The 21,921-nt window shown below is 34.2% G+C and overlaps 1 protein-coding gene across 2 annotated transcripts; it reads left to right on the top strand.

Annotated features, from left to right (window-relative positions):
• Nucleotides 1–1,144: 1,144 nt before the first annotated feature.
• On the top strand, nucleotides 1,145–17,342 carry HERPUD2 (HERPUD family member 2). 2 transcript variants are annotated; one of them, XM_039336793.1, is made up of 9 exons: nucleotides 1,145–1,662; nucleotides 4,534–4,611; nucleotides 6,780–6,893; nucleotides 7,584–7,735; nucleotides 11,779–11,898; nucleotides 13,563–13,886; nucleotides 15,187–15,306; nucleotides 16,549–16,663; nucleotides 17,035–17,342. In XM_039336793.1, the coding sequence occupies exons 1-9, from the start codon at nucleotides 1,516–1,518 to the stop codon at nucleotides 17,191–17,193; spliced, it is 1,329 nt and encodes a 442-aa protein (XP_039192727.1). In that variant the 5' UTR covers nucleotides 1,145–1,515; the 3' UTR covers nucleotides 17,194–17,342. The 2 variants fall into 2 exon arrangements, with proteins under 2 accessions (XP_039192727.1, XP_039192728.1); XM_039336794.1 differs by lacking the exon at nucleotides 15,187–15,306 and having other exon boundaries at nucleotides 1,152–1,662.
• The last annotated feature ends 4,579 nt before the right edge of the window (nucleotides 17,343–21,921 follow it).

The following is a 21,921-nucleotide window of genomic DNA, read 5'->3' on the forward strand; positions in this document are numbered from 1 at the left end:
AAACCATATATTTTGTTATCTTTCTCGTATTTTGTTTGTATTTGTAAATGAGGCCACCATAAGTCAATGCCCTGTTTTTTCAACTCTTGTTTGGTTTTTAAGTTCCCTTCGATATTCAAGATATCAATATTCAAGATAATTTCTATTCTATTCTATTCTATTCTATTCTATTCTATTCTATTCTATTCCATTCTATTCCATTCTTATATTTGGGAGTTAAAATTAAAAGAAGGAAAAATAAACTGGCTTCTCCTTTCTGACAGTTTTTGTAAGTAGAGAGAAATGCTAAAAATATATATTCTAATATTCAGGCACCAATTTAATAACAAATTAAACTATACTCTACAATAACATTTATAATATGCTCTTTAGCTGAAAGTTAAATTGAAGCTCTATGCATACTTCCAAGCCCCACTAACACCAAAGAGCCATCTTATTTGCCTGGCTAAGCAGAGCCCATTGGCTTGTACCTCCCTCTCCCATCCTTCAGTAACTTCATAAGCACTTCATAAAGAAACAACATGGACTTAAATTTCTTAACAAAATAACGTAAGAATGAATTCAAATTCCAATCCTATATTTAAGGAATGTAGGGACATTATTTGCATATATATTGTAACTGGTAGCTTTCTCTAATTTCTCACACAGTTGGCTCAGGAATTCGGGAGTTGAAGTCCACGAGTCATAAAAGAGCCAAGGTTGCCTACCCCTGCACTATGGTCTACGGTCCTTCCCCAATTGGCATCTTCCAGATGTATTGAACTGTATTACACCTCCCTGACTTTTTGCAGTGGGAATCTAACGCATCAAAGGGGACTGTTGAAAACTCGCTGGGTCCTTAGGCAAACTATGCCTAAATATAAAATGACGTTTTATCTCCTATTGTTTTGTTTGCTCATTGCTTTTTCTCCTTTTCCGCTCGTTTTTCTTGTTGCCTATCGCTGGCTCCGAGGCATAGCCGAACACAACAATTCGGAAAAGCTTCATTTCCCGAGGACTTTTTTGTGACTCAGGGACTCGAAAAGCATAAGCAGGAACCACAGCCTCTCGCTGTCAGCGACTATCCGCTCCTGCCTTTTGCCTTCGTCTGTTCCGGACATCGCTACTACCGCTGCGCCACAGTGCCGCCTGGTGTCCACGCGGTAGAGCAGCAGCAACAACCTCCGCCGCTGCCGTGCCGCGCTCTGGCCAGGTGGGGCGGTTGGTTGTTTTCCCGGACTCCATTTTAGGCTCACTCTGGCCTAGGAAGGGTGTTGGGTGATCGGCTGTTTGGGGGGCAGCAGCGGGCTACCTCAAGGCCGGTCCCGGGCTGGGGCCTTGTTGCGCATGGCCGCTGTATGACGCTACCCTCCTGCCTCCTGGGGCCTGGGCCGTGCTGAGCTGAGGAGGAAACAGCAGCTCCCAGTGGACAGAAATGGGCGCTGGGAGCCGCGCGGCCACTCCCGTTTCTGGAAGGCACTTCTATGGTTCCTGAGCCTGATTTCCCGTCTGGCGCCTAGACAGCCGCCGGCCCCGATGGAGACCCCTGTAGCGGGGGCGCCAGTCACCCTCATCATCAAAGCGCCCAACCAGAAATATACTGACCAGACCATCAGCTGCTACCTGGACTGGACCGTCGGGAGACTGAAATGCCACCTCTCCAAGGTGTATCCCAGTAAGCCGGTGAGCCCCTCGCCTTTCTTTTAGCTCCTCCTGAGTCACCGGACGGAGCAGAACAGCCGGTGGGGTTCGGGAGATGCCGACCGAGAAAAGCAGTTGCATGGAAGAGGAACGCTTTATTTTTTGCTTTTGGGCTTGCTGTAGTTATGCGTTGAAAGGAGTCTGGTGTTCTAAAATGGAGTTTTTCACACGTTCTCTGTTTGAGCAAGCTTTCTCTGCTACATTTCAGGGTTTTTAAGTCATACAATAGTCAGAAAAAAAAGATAGCATTCCTGCTGGTATCCCAAGGGACCTCAATGCCATTTTTTAAAGCTACCTCCTCTACCTGCTCTTTCCCAAGCAATGATGTGAGACCTTAGCATAGTACTAACAACTAGGCCTTTCCTTCCTCATTCCCCAAACCAAAATCTCACTTTTCCAAAGCGTACTCCACTAAGACTGTGTTTTTTCATTCAGTATCCAACAATGGGCTCACTTTCTCTTAATTACTAGATTACAGATACATCAATTTTAAATGCATATTGTCTCCTAATAGTGCATAGTTTTCATTATTGGAATTTCAAGAAAACCATTTCTATCCAAAATATACATACTAAGTCACACATAGAGTACAACTTTGTGTTATGAAGGAAATAACTAATCAGAAATTTGACTACCATGTCTGCAGAGACAAATCCATGTTTTTCAGTAATTATACAATCTGCAAAATAATCCCAAACTTCTAAATAGTTATGTCTAAAAGTATTTGCTGAAATGAATCCTCTAAATGGTACTGGGTGGGCCAGTACCTCTTGTAACTTATCATCCTACTTAGATGCTTTGTTGCAAACTTTTTGTTATTTTTCATAAATCTTGTTATCATATCAAGAGCTTTAGCTTGTTCAGTGGTGTCATGTTGTGTTGTCATCCTGAGCTTCATGGAAATCATATACATATACATATTCCTAAGAAGATAATCATCACAGTTCTAGTTAATTACACTATTGTTATTGTTATTATTGTTTCCATCCTGACATTTGTTTAGCTATGAATTCATTTTTGTGGTCTAAAAAATCAATATGCTTTTGTTTCCCTGTATTAGAGCTGTGCAGTATTTTGAGATTAAATCTCCAAAAGGAGATCTTAATAAACAGCTCTGTCTCTTACTGGGATTGCATAACCACTAGTCACATGATCCGAGGAAAAAAAATACTGTTTAGGTATGGGGTTGTGTTTGCACTTGTGTTGCTCTGAAATAACTTTTGGAGATTGACTCCAACTACTGCAAAGTCCTGCCACCTGCTTGTTTTTGCAAATGACTGGAGCAAATAACCACTTTCTTTTAAAGATGAGTCTCTTCCTTTTCATAATACTGGGGTGAACACAATTGTCTGACCACTCTCTATCTCTTGATTCACTTTATTCAAGATACTATATAACTCAGGAAAATACAAGGTGCTCTTGATTTTTCTGCAACTGTTTTTTGCATCAGCTAGACAATAGATGCTTCCATTTCTGCTGAAGGCTTTTATAGACTATGTTTGAGCAAACTAATATGTTTTTTGCCACATAACATTTTCAATAGATGAAAACTCATTTCCAAGACCTCGCATGCACTTTCTTGTAGTTGTACATGCAGTTCAAAGCTTCCTGACAGTGTAGTGATGTTTTGAAATTATTTATGAAAATGAAGCATGATTTTTTTCCCCTAGGTTGTTCTGTTTGAATTAAAATAATCAGTATTTGCTGGTAACAAATATGATTACTGTTTTTTAAAATACACTCTGAAATATTATAACTAACAAGAATGTTTAAGAATGGTTTGCTTTAATAGACAGTAAACCAAAGAAAAGTAAAAAAAACTTAGTATTTTTTGTGGATTTTTTTTTATGTGTGTGTGTGCTTTCAAGTCAGTATCGATTCCTGACAACTATTAGTCCCTGCAGTTTTCTTGGCAAAATTCTTAGAAGTGATTTGTCATTTTCTTGTTCCTAGACGCTAAAAGAGTATCAAATGTCAATCTGAGTATCTGTCTAAAACAAGACTAGAATTTATATTCTACCAGTTTCCAGCCTAGTACCTTATCATTTAGTGATATGCCTCCTGATTTTTGTTTAGAATTTATATATAGTACTCAGTGCATTTTCTGGGTCCCAGATTTTGTACACATTCTTTATATGGATTTGAGATACATTGATTAAAAATTGTTATATTATGATGCTCTGTTTGGGCTAATTGAAGGTTACAAACTGACAAACAGACAGGAGAATTTTTGTAATCTATGGATAAACATCTTCCCTTTGGGATATGTTATTTAGAGTTGTTCTGAGTAAGGCTAGTCAAATATCACTTATTTCAGCAATAAATTTGAATCCCTTATTATCACATAACACACTGATTGCTAGTGAAACTCACATTTAGAAGTTCTGAATCATATTAATATTATTCACTAAAGGAGCTATGTATGTCAGAATAAAGTTTAGTTTAAAAAAGCAGTAGTTAAAAACTGGTTAAAACATAATAATAGTGTTGTGAGACAAAACAATTAGTTGTGATATTTTATTCTTATTTCCTTCTAATTTAGCAATACCAATATTTAGCAATACCAATAGTCAAGAGATATCACACTTGACAAATAAATTACTTAAATGTATGTGCATTTTATTTTTAAAACTGACTGGATGAACTATTCCATGGCTCGAAGTAATAAAAGTATTTTTGTATATGTGTATTATAAATGTGCGTGTAGATTGAAGGTTTAGACACCATTTACACATATTTCAAATGTTAAATATAAGAGAATTTTAAATTACACTATTAATCTACAAATATTGTTTGCAGTTCTAATACAATGCTTCTGAAAAAGATTAATTCTTCCTTTGTCACATCTCTTAGTCTACAAAGGATCAGAGATTGGTCTATTCTGGCAGGTTGCTTCCTGATCACCTGCAACTAAGAGATATTCTCAGAAAAGTAAGCTTTACTCAATTACCGTATTTTAAATAAATATTTTACCTTTCAAAATAGTGAATTCTAAATACTATTGAACTATGTATAAATTGTCACTACTGTAAAATGGAGCAATCCCAATGTTGTATGATGAACACAGAAATTTAATGAAATATGCTAACTTTGTTTACAACATGAATTGATTATCTGTTTTAGAAAATTATTGTATTGTATGTTTTGGCTGGGGCCCCTGGTACCTGGTAATGAGCCGAGGTGGCGCAGCAGTTAGAGTGCAGTACTGCAGGCCACTTTAGCTGACTGTGTTCAGCAGGTCAGCGGTTCAAATCTCACTGGCTCAAGATTGACTCAGCCTTCCATCCTTCCGGGGTAGGTAAAATGAGGACCCAGATTGTTGGGGGCAATGTAATATATATATATATATATATATATATATATATATATATATATATATATATATATATATATACACACACACACATTGCTTACTGGTATACACCGCTTAGAGAGTGTTTGCACTTAAAGCGGTATATAAGTCTCATAAATAAATATTTCTTAAGTGTACACATACATGAGGTTAGATATTTTATATATCATAAATATGAGTGTTAAAAGTTGTCATATTTCCTAACTAATTTATTGCATTGATTAGATCTATTGCTGCTCTAATTCTGAGCAATTACAGTCCTTTCTAATAATCTCTCCCTGTAATTATTTGTTGATAAAGAGGAGATTAAAATTGCTGACTGTAGCTAACAACAGTATAGGTTTTGAAGAATTAGTAGTGATTAATGATGGTTCACTTGGACTGATGGAAAAAGGGAGAACTTGTTGACTGCCTGCTTTCTAGAGTGTTGGTGGAGTCAATAGGTTGCTATAGGTGGAGCCAAGGGGACTAGTATTCTGCTCATCTTCTCTATTTCAGAGATACTAAAAGATACTAGAACAATCCCTATGGAGAACAATATTTCTCATCTTACTGAGAGTCACATATGCAGTCTAGTACAACAGCACAAGATCATTTCCTGATAATGCAGTGAAAAGCAAAATCTAAATACTATCTTTGTTTTTAAAAATTGCTCAGAAAAAAGCAAACTCCAGCCATTTATTTAAAATATAGTTTCGATACATAGGTAGGTAGGTAGAGAAGTGTTTGGATTTTGTTTAAGTCATTTTTGCTAGGACTAGCAAGTTATAATTATAAAGCAACACTATTTTCAAATAAAGTAACATAGAGAGGGCAAAGCCTAAATTCATTATTATGGTGGGAGAGAAGTATTTATAAAACGGTGTATTTTTTATTGAATCTACATTCCTGTATTCCCTATGATAAAAATCCATTGTAGACAAATGGTAATTTCTTAAAAAATTGCTCTAAATATTTATTTGATACTGGATAAAGCAATTGGAAGATTGAGTATAAATTTAGGAGCTGGGGTGATCCAGATATTAATATCATTTATTTTTCACATATTTTTCTGATACAGTGACTAAGAGCCCCTAAGCCTCATTGTATATGCAAATAAGTTGAGATGTTCCTTGGTATAAAAATGAGAATGGGGTCATACTCATAAACAGATCACTAGATCTGTTTTTCTTGAACGTTCAGGAAAATAAAATAGGGAATTATGATATACATAAACACATATACAGACAGAAACTTTCCTTCTTTTCTCCTTTCCTTCTTTCCTTCCTTCTCTTGCATTTGCTCACTTGTTCTGTGTTTTCTCTTTCTGATAAGGAAGAGAGCCAGCCAGCCAAGAGAGTACTGTATGTACTGGCTTACCCATTGCTGTGTGTGCTGGGCTACTCTTTGAAAACAAACATTGTTAGAACTTGGTTGGTTCATACAGATACTATAGCTGTAATGGTCATTATAAACGTGTCTACATTTGGTACTCATTGGCTGAATTAACTAGGTCAGGTTATGACCTAGAAATTGTATTTGCATAACTTACAAGCTTGAGTTTATTTTGTTCTGCGAATCCAACACATTTTGTTATAGTCTATATACAAATGTAGAAAATGGGTTAATTCAGTAATATGTTCAGTGTGTTGTGCAAACATACCTATTGTACTAATTATATGAACACTTATACTATGATTGGTATTGCTAGTCACCATGGATTTAATGTGAAAGTAGACAGCACTAAAAATACTCCCTTTTATTTTAGCAAGATGAATATCATATGGTTCATTTGGTATGTTCTTCACGGACACCCCCAAATTCCCCTAAACCTGATACTATTAGAGAAAGTCATGAGTCTTCAGCATCTAGCAACAGCTTGGTAAGTTATCTTTGTGTGAGATGTAATCATTTAAATTCTATCAATAAATATATGCTGTTTTAATATATTCATTTCCCCTTATAATAGTGATAGTACTGTTATCAGGAAGGCATTATATCATTTTGGCCAATCTAGAATATTAGTTTAATGATTAATTAAACAAGGAAGTATAATAAAAGATTTTTAGACTGACTTTTAGAACTGTGCTTTCTAAAAATCAAAAGAAAAATGTATTATTCCCCATCCTTCCAAGAATATGTACAATTTTTGGAGATTTTTAATAGATGATAGCAAATTTTTTCCAAAATATTTACAGATGTCATGGTCCAAATAGAGATGGCTCTGTAAAGGCTGACATTCACATGGCAATTATACTATGAGTTCCTGGATTCATGATGATGTTTTCCGATTCATAATTTGCTTATCTTTTACAGTATTGTTGATGCTGGTGGAAAAGAAAAAAAAAGTGTACTATTTTAGCCAGCAAAATATTCTGTTAGTATTTTAAAAATCTATGCAATGCATAAATCTGGGACAAGATATAAAACTGGTATAAGATATAATAATTGGATTACTAATAGGAAGAAGCTAATGTCCAATATAGAATATTAGACTAGTTTTCATAGTATTTTGAAGAACCAGCACTGAATGCTTTGCACATCTAATTCAAACTATTATCTGCATTTTAAGAGTTCAGAACATTTGGGATTATCATCTCCTTCCCCAGCTCAAGAAACTGTATATACAGCTGTCAGTAATTCTGAAGGTGTGCGACATCGCAACTTTGCACAGACACACAATTACCAAATACAAAGCCATCCATTCTCATATATACTGCAGAGGTAAGTAGCATATAAATGATTTGAATGTTAGAATTTCATTCAACATTTTATAGTGTAGGCAATATAATTCACAGAACACTGAAAATGTATTAAAAATAATAAAGAAATTAAAAGAATAGGAAAAAAATACCTGAATAAAATTAATGTACAATAATAGCATTCACTGTATCTCTGCCTGTCTTTTTATCCTTGCAAACTACTCTACTCTTCTTTCATGTATAAACATTGTGAAGTGTTTTTTTGTACCAATAGAACAGAGTATTTGTAGCTCAGGGTTAAATTGTGGAGTTCTTGATGCTCTCTGAGTTTGATGGTTTTCTTGCAGATGTTTTTCAGACTTTTCCCCTCCCTTACTTTAACCACAATTTTGTTTCCCTTTATCTTGTACATTTTTCTTTCAGATGATTTGTTTTGCTGTTTGATCCTCCTCCTTTCTATCTATAAGATGCAAATTTCCTATGCACGGATAATTTTCAATTTAAAACCAATTAGTTCTATATATTATCTCACATCGATCATACCCACTTCAATTTCCAGTGCACGCAAATTCTATGTTTCTCCTGACATATCCAACTTTCATTTCTATGTAACAAAGTGGGGACAACATAGTTTACATTCATTTTGCCATTCATAATTGATCATATATAAACCACTATCTTTCTCCCTGGATGTGTAACTTGCTATTTTCACTTCATTTTTCTGGTTGCATGCAATTATCTTAATCTTTGATTGTTAATTTTCTAGTTGCATCATACTGCAAAGCATTCGGATTTTCAGCCAATACATAAAAACATACAAAAAGTACATTCGTATTTCTAGCCAATATAGTTCTAATGTTAGCACAACTACCCCACATTTTTTTATTCATATGCAGACAATTCTGGACCTATGACTACAACTGAACCAAAAATTTATGTTGTTAAGCAAGATAGTTATTAAATAAATTTTGCCTCATTTTACAACCTTTCTTGTCATAGTTGTTAAATGAACAATTTATTTACATGGTTGTTAAGTGAATTTAGCTTCCTCATTGACCTTGTCTGTCAGAAGGTCGCAAAAGGTGATCACATGATCCTAGGACACTGCAATTGTTATAAATACATGCCATTTTGCCAAGCACCCGAATTTTGAATATGTAACTAAGTGTGAAAAATGTTTATAAGTCACTTTTCAGTGTCATTGTAATTTTGAATGATCACTAAATGAATGGGTGTAAGTAGAAGATTACCTGTATTATATGATTTCTCTAAATCTTTATGCTTTCTTTTAATTGTTATACATTTTTTTAGAGAACTAAAAAACCTCATTGCACATAACTTGTATGAAACTATATTGACCTTCCCTAATTTTGTTCATTGTCACATTTTGTACTGTTAGTCAAAATTCTACCAGATTCCTTCTCAGGCTCACTTAACGAAGTAATTACCTTACATGTTTTGTACTCACACATGATATCTTTCCCCTTGTATTGCAGAACAATAATGGAACAGATACTCTATTTCTTATTTAGCACATTAAATGAATTGGCATTGCCACTCTTTAAATTAATGAACATGTGAATATTTTAACATTTGGTCATCTGTACTAGCTATACTATTTTTCAATATACTCATATTTTTGTGGCTTCCTTTTCGTAATTTTGTAAAAAGATTCTGGTAGTTACAGCATTAGTTTCAATTCTACTCTTCAACATAATCTGTGTCATCTCCATTCAAATATCTAAAATATTCTCTCCTTTAGTTATTTATAAATATTTTCATTATTTGTTATTCCTTTTATTCTATTGGAAGCTTATCCTGTGTACTCTTTTCCAATGCAGTTTTATATCTTAATTGCTCTGCATTTTCTGGGTCTCTTTTTGTCTTTTTAAATTATTATTATACATTATTATTATAGGACCTAAATAATAGTTTAATTTCTCTGACATTCCAAGTTATAATCTTCTTTGCATTGTGACTGGATGGGTTCATAGATATTGACCTCTGCTACCCAATGTTCTGGTCATTGAAAAATTTTGTATTCTTTTTAGTAAACTGCAAAAGACACAGACTAGAGTACCCGCTATCTATTCTAGAGGTTCCCAACCTTTGGGCCGCAGCCCACTACTGGGCTGTGGCCTATTCGCAACTGGGCCGTGTGAGTAGTGGGCTGGCATGCACAAATGCAGCCCAACTCATGCGAGCAGTTGGTGCCGGTGCTTGCAGCCCACTTGTATGAGCAGCGGGTTCTGGCATTCTCATTGCTACTTGTGCACTGGTGCGTACATGTGTGTGTGTGTGTACATCTGTTTCTCTTCCCCCCTCCCCCCCACCGGGTTACCAACCCAGAAAGGTTAAAGAACACTGATCTATGCTACATGCAGTCTTCTCTGCTAATAATAAGAATAGTACCAGGCAATTAGGGCACATTTTGACCAATACATCACAACTGCAATCAAAGCCCAATTTTACTCCCAAGCATCTTCATGGTATTCCATGCAAGCTAGCATTCTCTAATTTAGAAAATACGTTGCCTGTATCCCACCCTGAAGTATATTAAAAACTGAGATTGTTATCAATCTATGTTTTGACACTAAAATAAATAGTTACAATTTTAATGTTTTATTTGCAAAAAATCAATTTGTCTCCTTATACCACATATTCTTCTACTTCTACACAAGATCTAAGGAGTCTAAATAGTTTTTTAGGGTTAATATTTTTCTCCCAATTATTTTTAAATAACCATTACTATTGTTTATCTCTTCTTATTACTAATATTTTTATATCTTCTCAGTCTGAATACACAGAGAATTACCAAGGTCTCTTGTGACACCTTGCAGCCAACTTTCTTCTAAGATATAATTCTGGTATGATGCAATATGATTGCATCAACTTGTATTGCAGTGAATCCTGTTGTTGCCTTTAATAAATATGTATAGCATTGTCATTGTAAAATTTGCCATTTCTGGACAGAACATCAGCCTATATAATTGAAATTGAGATAAGGAATAAGTAAATAAAAACCAAGTAATAGTAATGACAACTGTTATTATTTTAGCATTTTCTCTTTCTAACTAAATCATGCTCTTTGCTAGGCAAAACATTATATCTGCAAGCCTTGTTACATTTTTAATAGAACACAATTTGTGCTAAGTTATTCTGTTAAGGTGTTTTATTTTCTTGAAAGCATAATATAATTTGTTATACATTCTTTTTGGGGTAAAGTATTATTATAATAAAAATCTGTTCCCAGGTTATTTACATTACAGCCATTTTACTTATTTATTTAACCTAAATAGCTTTCAAATATCAGAAAAGTGACTTTCAAATATCAGAAAAGTTACCTTGTTTGCCTCCTAGCTTTCAAATTAAAAAGATGATACTCCTAGAAAAAGTGGAGGAAGAAGGGAAAAAACAGGTTTAGCCATCACTTCTTAAAGCAACAGGTGAAGATTTTGGTATGAAGAGTTGGTGAATGTGCTAGCATTTTACCTTCCAGAATTTATATTGACTTTTCTATAGAAAGAAATGGGTAATCACCTTTTGTGTTGGAGACTGATTTAGGATACCTTCAATATTGTGATGGTATTCAGTTGTTTTGAACTCATTGCAGTCTTCTATATGTTTGCCAAACACTTGATATTAATTTTTTAAATTATAAATCATGGGGAATGATGAAATTATATTATTTTAATATCTCTTTGTTCTTTTTATGCTTTTCTATGTAAGAAGTATCCTAAAATAAGACTGGAGTTTATATTTATTTTGGGAGGAAATGTGATGAATCAATTATTGTTCTGTTTTTATTGTATGTTTTATCAGTTTTGGACTATTTTAAATTCTTTGATAGAGACATATATATATATTGTAAAAAAGAAATACTTTAATTTTATGCCTACCCAGATCTGGGCTTAAAAAATCCCAACTACTAGAGGGAAGCAAAGAGATACAGAAATGCTTACTCTTTGTGCTTTCTGAACTTCTGCAGCTCATATATTTTATCTATATGTACCTCTGTTATATAAAACAGAGACATATAATTAAACTTCAGTGTGTTTCTAACAGTGTAGATAATCAATTTCCTGGGCAAGGAATATCAACTGGGTTTCCAGTATATCCTACTTTCAGCCCTCTACAGATGTTATGGTGGCAACAGATGTATGCACGTCAGTATTATATGCAATAGTAAGTACATGATTTTAATTAGTACTAAGATGAAAGATTGGTAATTAAAAAAAAGACTAGATTGATTTTTTTTGTAGATTAGTTTTAACAAACCAATTCTGAAATAAAAATACAGCTTTGTTAAAACATTTACTATTGATTATTTAAGAGTAGCTTTATTTTTGTTTTAGTGGCTGATTCAGAGATATGCTTTATTATGGAGAAAAGTTATTACAAATTGAAAATTTCCATCCTCCTAGACTGTATTTGGGAAGAATTTTATTAGAAAAGCAGAAGAACATGTCAAGATACAATTCTGTATTTCCAGTTTCTTTTTATATAAAAGTCTGCCTTAGCTGCATATTTGTGTCAATGGGGAAATCACTTTACTATACATGCTTGAAATTTATCATATATAGTGGCATGATTAATCTTATTCATGATAATTCAATGAGATTGAAGAAAAAAATAAGGATAATTTTTATTTGTGAAGTATGTACTACTAATTACTAATAAACCCAAACTTCTAAGATTTTTTTTTTTTTTTTGCAGTCATTGCTTCTTCACTATACTTCTTGTCACATAAGGAACATTTTACCTCAAATGTACTTCTAAAAGATGTTATATGTGTCATGGTGAACAAGAATAGGATTGAAATCAGACCACAGATTTTCTGATAATTCATTTAGGGTGGAGAGAACCTATAAACGTTATTTATTGAAGGCAGAGAGACACAGAAGAGAAGGCTATGTACTGTGCAAATTCTTTACAAACCACTTGAAGGGCATTTTCTCGCCTACCGTGTTTCCTCAAAAGTAAGACCTACCCCCCAAAATAAGCTCTAGCTTGATTTTTGGGGGTGGGCCTAATATAAGCCCTACCCCAAAATAAGCCCTTGTTTTGGGGCGAAACACATACCTAAAAATCAAGCTAGGGTGGGGGTGGAGGGGTGGAGCTGTTCCACATGCCCTGCACCGCTTATCGTTGCAGCCAGACCTCCCATGAATTGACACTTGCCTTGCCGTCCATTTCTTCGGTGGCTGCTTGCCACCGCTCATGCGTGTTGCCCCCGCCCTCCATTTCGCCCCCAGAAGCCTTCAGGAAATGCCTCTGAAGCTAAGAATGGAGCTTCAGTTTGATGCACGCAGTGTCCCATAGCCTGAATTTAGCCATCAGAGGCCTTCCGGAAAAGCCTCTGCAGCCAAGAACTGAGTTATGGATTGAATTATCACCGTGACACCCTCGCACATTCCTTATACTCCTTTGTGCTCTCCTGATTCTCATCGTACCTCACTCACATATACCCTCCCTGATCCTGCCTACATCTTCCTCACACTCCAATGTACCCTCTCCGATCCTTGCTGCATCTTGATCCAAATAAGTCTTCATTACTTAGTGGTGAAAATTCTGGTCCCAATTGCCATTATAAGTTGAGGACTGTACAATTGAGGACATTTATCTGTTCATAATTTTAGTGTTTCAAGCTGACTCTTATTTTCAAAATGCCTATTTCAGTTACCAGTGTGAGGGAATCTTTTTTCCCTTCCTTAGTTCATTCCGAGGAGAAGGATGCCCTTCTCACAGCAGCTGATTTAAATACCATGATGAGATTCTTTTGTTGCATATTATAAATAGCTAACCAATATGCCTTACTTTTGAGAAGCTATTCATTAATTCTGTTACAGTCAAGCTGCAGTTTCAGCACAGGCAATCCTCAGTCCTGATTCTACCAGTCCTCCAGTTCCAGAGCCCTCAAGTTCTGATCATGTTCCTGCAAATGAAGCCCCAGCAGCTCCAAATGTAGCTCCACAGGAGAACAGACCTATAAATCAAAATGTGCAAATGAATGCTCAAGGAGGCCCAGTCATTAATGAAGAGGACTTCAATAGAGATTGGCTGGACTGGATATACACATTCTCCAGAGCTGCTATTCTCCTTAGTATTGTATATTTCTATTCATCCTTCAGTCGCTTTGTTATGGTGATGGGAGCTATGTTATTAGTTTACCTGTAAGTAAATATGATATATTTATATAGCACATAATTTTGTGAATTTAAATTTGAGAAACTGGAAAAGTTTATACATTATATATTTTGTTGTAAACTTCATCAGTTTGCACTCCCTAGCACTCACTTTGAAAACAGGTATATGGATTAGTCTGCGGTTTTAAAAATTTTTTTTCTGTTACATAGTTAAGCAACTTACCATTTTAAGAAGATGGTATAAATGCTACAATTATTTTTTTACATGGTCTAACTATTTGGAGTACTTACTAGTATAGCACAATCACTTGCATTTAAAACACCTCTAAGATTGCTTTAGGAAAATCTGTGTCTCAGTGCACCCTGTCTTCCTGGATAATTGTATATTTAAAAAGATGGCTGTCTTTTGAGCAAGTTAGCAACAATTATCTAGAAAAGAGGATATATTTTTGCTATTGCATCTGGGTCATTTCAAACTTGTGATTATTCTGCATAGCAAATGACATCCTTTCTAACTATTCTGTAATACTAGAATCTGTAAAAATAATTGCAAATTTAAATATGAAAAGGAACCCTGAAAAGACTATATGAACATTTAAGTTTACAATGCATTTCTAAAATTTGAAGAAACTAATGGGAATATCTGTCTTAAAACAGAAATGGATCATGAACAGAATAAAAACTATTATATCCATCATTATATCAAATTAGTTCTTCCAGTAACACTTATTTACTAGTGGAAAGACAAATCATTATAGTCTGAGGGATGAATACTTTGCCTAAGTTTATCCAGTGAGTTCATAACTGAGGTGAGAATTCTGGTGCTTTATATTAGAAAATCCATAGACTGAATTCAGAAGGATCTCCTTGATGTTAATCCCAAAGTGTACATAATTGTCAAACGTTCAGTTAGTTATATAATTTGTTTTAAGGTTTATTTCTATTTAGTATCTTAAATACTTGTTTTAAAAATATATAAAATTGTGTGATGGAATGTACCTCTGCAGGAGCAACGGGGGACAGGTTTGGTAATACAGTTTTTTCAAAGAGAGGCCTGAATTAAGAGACTGTGCAGATCCAAACTGGATGGGGTGGTAGATGAGGTTCAGGATAACCACAGTCTAGAATCTTTCAATATACTCTTAGTAGGTTAGATAGTTACAGCTTTAGTTTGATAAGACTCTATCCTTTAGGTGTTAGCAATTAAAGGATTGAACTCAATTGGATTTTGCTTTATCATCTCTGGGATTGGACCTGATAGTTCAGTATATTTTTACACATTTATATGTTACTGGACAAATATTGACCCATTAGGTTATTATTTCAGAGATATTTCCTTACCTAAACAGAGAATCAGAATGACCACAGATGGGACAAAAATCAGTGGCACAGCAACATCTGTCTTCCTGTTGGCTTCCCCATTGAATTTTCTTGTGGGAAACTGGCAGTGAGTGTTGGACATTTTTCTCTCCTCTCCTCTCCTCTCCTCTTCTCTCCTCTCCTCTCCTCTCCTCTTCTCTCCTCTCCTCTCCTCTCCTCCTTACTTTATTTTGTTAAAAATTTATGACGTTTAGTATACTCATTTGTTTGATTTAAATACTGCCTTTCCTTCACAAATTCCCTTTCCCAATTTTCTTACAACAACCCTGTGAAGAGATAATGATTATCTCAAAAATCATCAACTAAATTTCCATAACCAAAGCAGATCTAGGTCTCCCTAGTCCTATTCCAGCACCATCATCCTATTAGCTCAAAATCATATCCAACACATGGACAAATGGCAAATAGCTCACAACTGGAAATGGATGTTGTATCTTTTACAGCGGTTTTATACAAATTTAATTATATTTAGATTCACTGAAATCTACTGAAATGTTAGTTTATTGTAAATTTTAATCCATTGTTCAGTAAATATGAATATTTTTCATTTCTGAAAGCTGATCAATAAGTAACACTCATAAGATTTACAGTGAATTGTCATGTGGTCTTCTAAATTAAAACAGAGTATGAGAGTGAAGGTTTGTTCTCTAAGCTTGTGGGTTTCGTTACCAGGCTAAGTAATATCTTCAGCAGAGTTTAGGGGATGTTAGTGTCAGTATATAACTATTCGTCAGTGTGTGTGTGTGTGTGTGTGTGTCAGTGTTCTTCTGTATATGTGTATATGTATATATGTACACACACACACACACACACACACAGAGAGAGAGAGAGAGAGAGAGAGAGAGAGAGAGAGAAAACACTGACACTGATATCCCCTAAATTCTGCTGAAGATGTTACCTAGTCTGGTAACAAAACGTTCAGAAATCAACCCACAAGTACGGAGAATGAACCTTTACCCTTATCCTATACCTGAGCTATAGATATTTATCACCATTGCAAAATAGAGTATGTTAGTGCTTGTACATATTCATTTTATATGTTATATGTACTCAAAAATATATAATTGAATGATTTCAACTATACATCATGAAATTACATCCAATACATTTAATTGCATTCAAAAATATGTATGATTCTGGCTGAGGAATTCTACAAGTTGTACTTCTAACACGTCTAGAAAGCATGATGATGGGGAAGAATGAGTTAGATGATATTAGTTTTAACAGATTATTATTCGTTGCTTTTTATTGTTTGCTGACCTAAATGTTTTATTTCTTCTTAGTAATTTTCTCAATGTCTTTTATAAAGGCACCAAGCTGGATGGTTCCCATTCAGACAAGAAGGATTCCAACAGCCGGCAGCAAACAATGCAGATATAAACCATGATGGTCAAAATGTAAATAATGCTGGTCTTGAAGAAATGGTAAGGAGATGAATTGAACAACACGACTACTTTTAAATTTAAAAATTACTGTTTTATGAAAGTTTAACTCTAAATTTAAGAAATAAAAATAAAATGATTTCATGCATGCTTAATAGGGAATAAATGTAGTTAAAATCAGAGCTGAATAAATTTATATTACATTGCAATATTTGATTATTCTTTATAATTTATAAACATAGTGTTGATCTGTCTATAATCTATCAAATTTGCCAAGAGGAATACATTGTGTTTTGGTATCTAGATAGAAAGAAGGACACATATTTTCCAAGAAACTGTAGATTACAATAATTATGTTAATACAAATTACATTAAAATGATTAACTCACTTAGTATTTTTTATATATATAAAGGAACGTCTCATGGATGAAGGTATTGAAGAAGATAGTGGCGAAGATATTGGTGATGTCAGTGCAGAACAGAATCCTGGATTTATGTCTTCTGCATGGTCTTTCATTACCACTTTCTTTACATCTCTTATTCCTGAAGGACCTCCACAAGTTGGCAACTAAGCAAAGGAGGAACTACTAATAGAGCATGGAAGTTGACTGTGGGAGAGTGGTATTTTAAATATAATGCAATTGCGCTATATATATATATATATATATATATATATATATATATATATATATATATACATACATACATACATACATACATACATACATACATACATACATACACATACACATACACATATATATGTATATATATGTATATATATATATATCAGTTTTATACATACATATACACATATACATTCACACAGTATAAATATGTACAAAAATGTGATTTTTTTTCTTTCAGCTTTCTCATGCTAATGAATATTTTAAGCAGAAATGGACTAGTAGATTCTTTAGAAATATTTTTCTGTTAAGAAGAAAAATGTAAAAATTGATCTTTCATGTTTTTGTTTTAATTGTATTAACACAGGGTAGGAACCTGTAACTGGTGTGAAATGCCTTTTCTTCAAAAAGTTATTAAATTACCGATCTTACCAATAATATTAGAAATAAGCTCCTTTATATTAAAAAAATTTGTGTTGGAATCTTTGTTGTTTCTTTTTTAAAAAAATGAGTATCAAAAATGTATATTGGGTTTACAGTTTTTAGCAATAGCCCTGCCAGCGGTATGTTCTTTAATTTTCCCCACTCACCTCATGATACTAATAATAAAACAATATTTTGAAGATAATACATAATAACTGAGTGCATTACAAACATTTAATTGATAAGAAATCTATTTTAAAAATAGTTATAGGACACACAGATGAATGTAAATAGTTTTTAAATTAAGTTGTAGTAGTGAAGAAATTAATCTGCAAGTCTTCAGTATTAATTTGCATGAGCAAGACTCAATATTTCTGTTAAAAATCATAGAGAATGTTGGATACATATTAACTATATTATTTATAACAGCATAATCTAAATTACCATCCTCATGTGTTGGGCTTCAATTACCTTTTACCATAGCTAGGGATGCTTGGGAGTAGGGCAGACATAATAGATCCCAAAGCTACATGTATCAAAATGAACAGTATCAATAAAGGAGAATATTTGTAGCTCAGAGTTCAAATGAGGGGTCCTCGGTGGACTCGGAATTTGGTTGTTTTCAAGTCAGACTAGCACTGATGATATTACCTGGTTTAGGTAATGAAATTTCTGCATGAAAACAAGCTCAGAGAGCACCAAGGACCCCTCAAAATGAACAATCCTAGGTGCTGCAACAAACTTATTTAAAAATCAATGCATATAATAACCTAGAAATACAAATAAATAATGTGTTATGGCAGATTCTGTGAACTTTCAGTGGTTGGCCTAAACAAAAAAAAAAAAATTCGTTATAAAGGTCCCCAAATGAATGATTATGATGCGCCATCAAGTAATCAGCTCTTTGCAACTACAAATTTATATAAACATGTTTGAAGTAAGACAATTTAAGCCGGTGGTTTACATCTTGAATTGAATTCATTTAGATTTTTTTTTAAAAAAGATTGCTAATATTTCTTAAAATGCTAATTCCAGAAGGAATTTTAATCCATTAGACTGCAGCTACAAATATCAAGACAGTCATTAAATTGGCCTTGACAGATGCCATTCTTAACTGCCAATTGAAGATGAATTTGAGTGCCTTCTAATTTTGGTAGCCAAGAGGCAATTCAATCCTTTCCCCATATGTTTTGATTTATGTGTGAAAAAAAATAGTTAATGGTCATAATGATCACTGTCTTGATATGGGATAAAGGCATACAATATTTGATTCTAGAGAAAAAACTGACCTTAATTGGAAGAAACATTTGCATTTTTCAGATTCAGGGGTTGCAGTGGGAATGTTCTAATAAACATAGGCCAATGTGAGGTAGATGTTGCTGGCCAAATTCCTTTTGTCTAAAACTCTTCCATTTATGTCAACCCTGATTTTCCCCACAATTGGAAAGAATAAAGGAATTAGGAAAGAATTTCAGAAATCACAGTGAGGTTACCCTTGATTCTGGTTGAGAACATTATTAACATTTATTAAGCCTATAGAAAAATAAGCTCCATTGATTATCAATATGATTTTGCACACCATCAAAGCTGACACCAGCCAGAACATAGAAAAACTCAAAGAAATACTGCAAAATCGGAAGATGTGAAAAGACCTGGCCCATAGAATGCCAAGAGTCAGACACCACTGAATGGATAACATCATCATCATAAGTAGGCATAAGGATTTGCACGACTCTTGATACTATGTGGTTAATCAAAAAAACCGTTTACTGAGAAACAGTGGTTGCAGGAAGGTCAGACGGAATCTTAATGATCCCGCGCAAAGCACAATTCTTCCCATTCTGAAATCCAAGCCCCCTGACCAGTCCACGGGCAGCCAATACAATGCTGCAAGGTTGTTTTGAGGTACAGGACAGATAATGGGTCATCTTCAGAGAGCAGTGACCTTGGAATCCTGCTGGAACTATCTGGGAAGAAGTTCATCCCGTCTCCAAAGACGATCCCCTTTCATAATTCCCATGTGATTACAGCAAAAGCGAACGCATGCAAAGAATGCTCCCCTGGAGCTGCCTTCTCCCCCCTCCAACAGAATGGCAGGGCACCCAAAAGGGGAACTGACAGGCCTTTATTTTTTCAGAATGAAACAAAACATGAGGAAAATGTTAGAAAAAATATCTACAATGGATGCTACCAACTAATGTGTGGGACTCCATATGATAAATCACTTGAAACTTTATTTATTTATACCCTCCCTTTTATTATTTTTTTATAAATAACTCAATTTAATACTCCTTCCTTCCATTTCCTGGGAAATGTTCATTCTTCCTCCATCCTCCTCCTCCATTAATTATGATAGCACAATGGGAAACAAATACTGAATTTATTTGAATCCTGGACTAACAATATCTTTGAGGGTACATATTTGAGAGCCATGGTGGTTAGAATGCAGTACTGCAGCTGACCGAGCTGCTAGCAGTTTGGCGGTTCAATTCTGACTGGCTCAGAGCTGACTCAGTCTTCCATCCTTCCCAGGTCAGTAAAATGAGGACCCAGATAGTTAGGGACAATATGCTGACTGTAAACAGTTTAGAGAGGGCTGGAAAGCATTGTGAAGCGGTATATAAGTCTAAGTGCTATTGCTATTGAATAGTGACAGTGGAAATGGAAAGTACCAATTTTGTTGCAAATGCGACTTCATCATCCTATGACCAATCTTTATTTCTTAGCATATTTATATTATCTTCATATCTCACTAGATGGTGCAATAGTCACAGGGATTGCTTACTGGAAAACTACATAAGAACACTATTTGGCAGATTCCTTTTGTGGATAATCCTTATAAAAATTGGGAAACATATCATGGAATTAGAGATTGAGGCATTAGGAAAAGCATGTTGGTCAGTGTCTATATTTCCATCTTAGATTTTAAACTGATGATTTTTTGTCTCATTTTCTGTGCTTTCTTAAACAAGTCAGTAGAAATGATTATTATTTTGCTTGTTAAATAAGAAAATTCTTAAATATTGGGAAATAGGGCTTTGTTTCATTTTTCTTGAGCTGTGTTAGTAAAATGAATGTGTATCTGAAAATGAATAATTCTCCTTTCATTCATCATGGCAAGGATTTATGAGTTTGTCCTGTCCAATGTGGTTAAATCATCTATGAAATACAGTATTTTTGTGTAACTGGTTTCTTCCAAATCCTGAAATCACAGATGCTTTCTATTATTAATACCATAATATTTATATCAATTGATTGCTGTATATTGATCATAGCTGGTATCTGAAATCAGTGTAATCTTTTAAAAAAATGTATGAAAAATTAGTGGGAAAATATACAGAGACTGTAAAATGAGCATGACTGAAAACAAAAGATCTGCAAATTACCAGTGTAGAGAAATATGGTTGGATAGAAAGATAAAAAACAGAATTGATGTAAAGGCTTCAAGTAGCCTGGATAGAGATAAAAAGAACACTGAGATCTCTAGCAGAATGACTTATATCACAACTATTTGTAACTTTGTTTTAGCTTAACACAAAGACTAAATTATAAAATACTTGTAATATGACTTGTGATGAATTCCAGAGAGACTGATCACAACAAAGATTATTGAGGTCACAGATACCCAGATGCTTGGAGATATCTATTTCTATATGACTTTGTGTGACGATCAATGAGGGATATTATTAACTTTTTTTTAATGAAATTGAATTGTACATAATGCAAGTTTTGATTTCATGCTTAGGTTGTTCAATGATCTTTGATCATTCCTGCCTTTGTGAGGACATTCTGTTAAATAAAACTGTGTCTTCCTCCTTCACTTTTTTTTCGAGCAGCGCCCCCTTTTTTTCTTTTTTATAAATATTTTATTAATTTTCTAGTTTTACAATCATAAATACTTAATAAACAATGTGCTGTCCTGGGTCTATTAGTAATTCAGTGGTACATATTAACTTCTTCAATCTAGGCCCAATATTACACCATTCAATGCTTTCTCTTGTCTTCCGATGGTACACATTTTCCCACATTAGGCAAATGCAATTCTTATTGTTGTTAATACATTTACAATTGAATATCAACATCTTTTGTTACATTTTCCTAATAATATCAATAATATTGGTTTAAAATATCTTTTCTAATCAAAATATATCTTAATTGCATTTGCACTTAATATCCATTTGTTCAATTAATATTCTGTTTTTCCCGCTTTTTAAATTTTAATTTTTCATCAGTGTTCAAAATGTCTCTATT

The sequence above is a fragment of the Crotalus tigris genome, unplaced genomic scaffold (genome assembly GCF_016545835.1).
Source record: "Crotalus tigris isolate CLP2741 ecotype Arizona unplaced genomic scaffold, ASM1654583v1 scf7180000017666.379230911805:20528666, whole genome shotgun sequence".
Taxonomy (NCBI): Eukaryota; Metazoa; Chordata; class Lepidosauria; order Squamata; family Viperidae; genus Crotalus; species Crotalus tigris.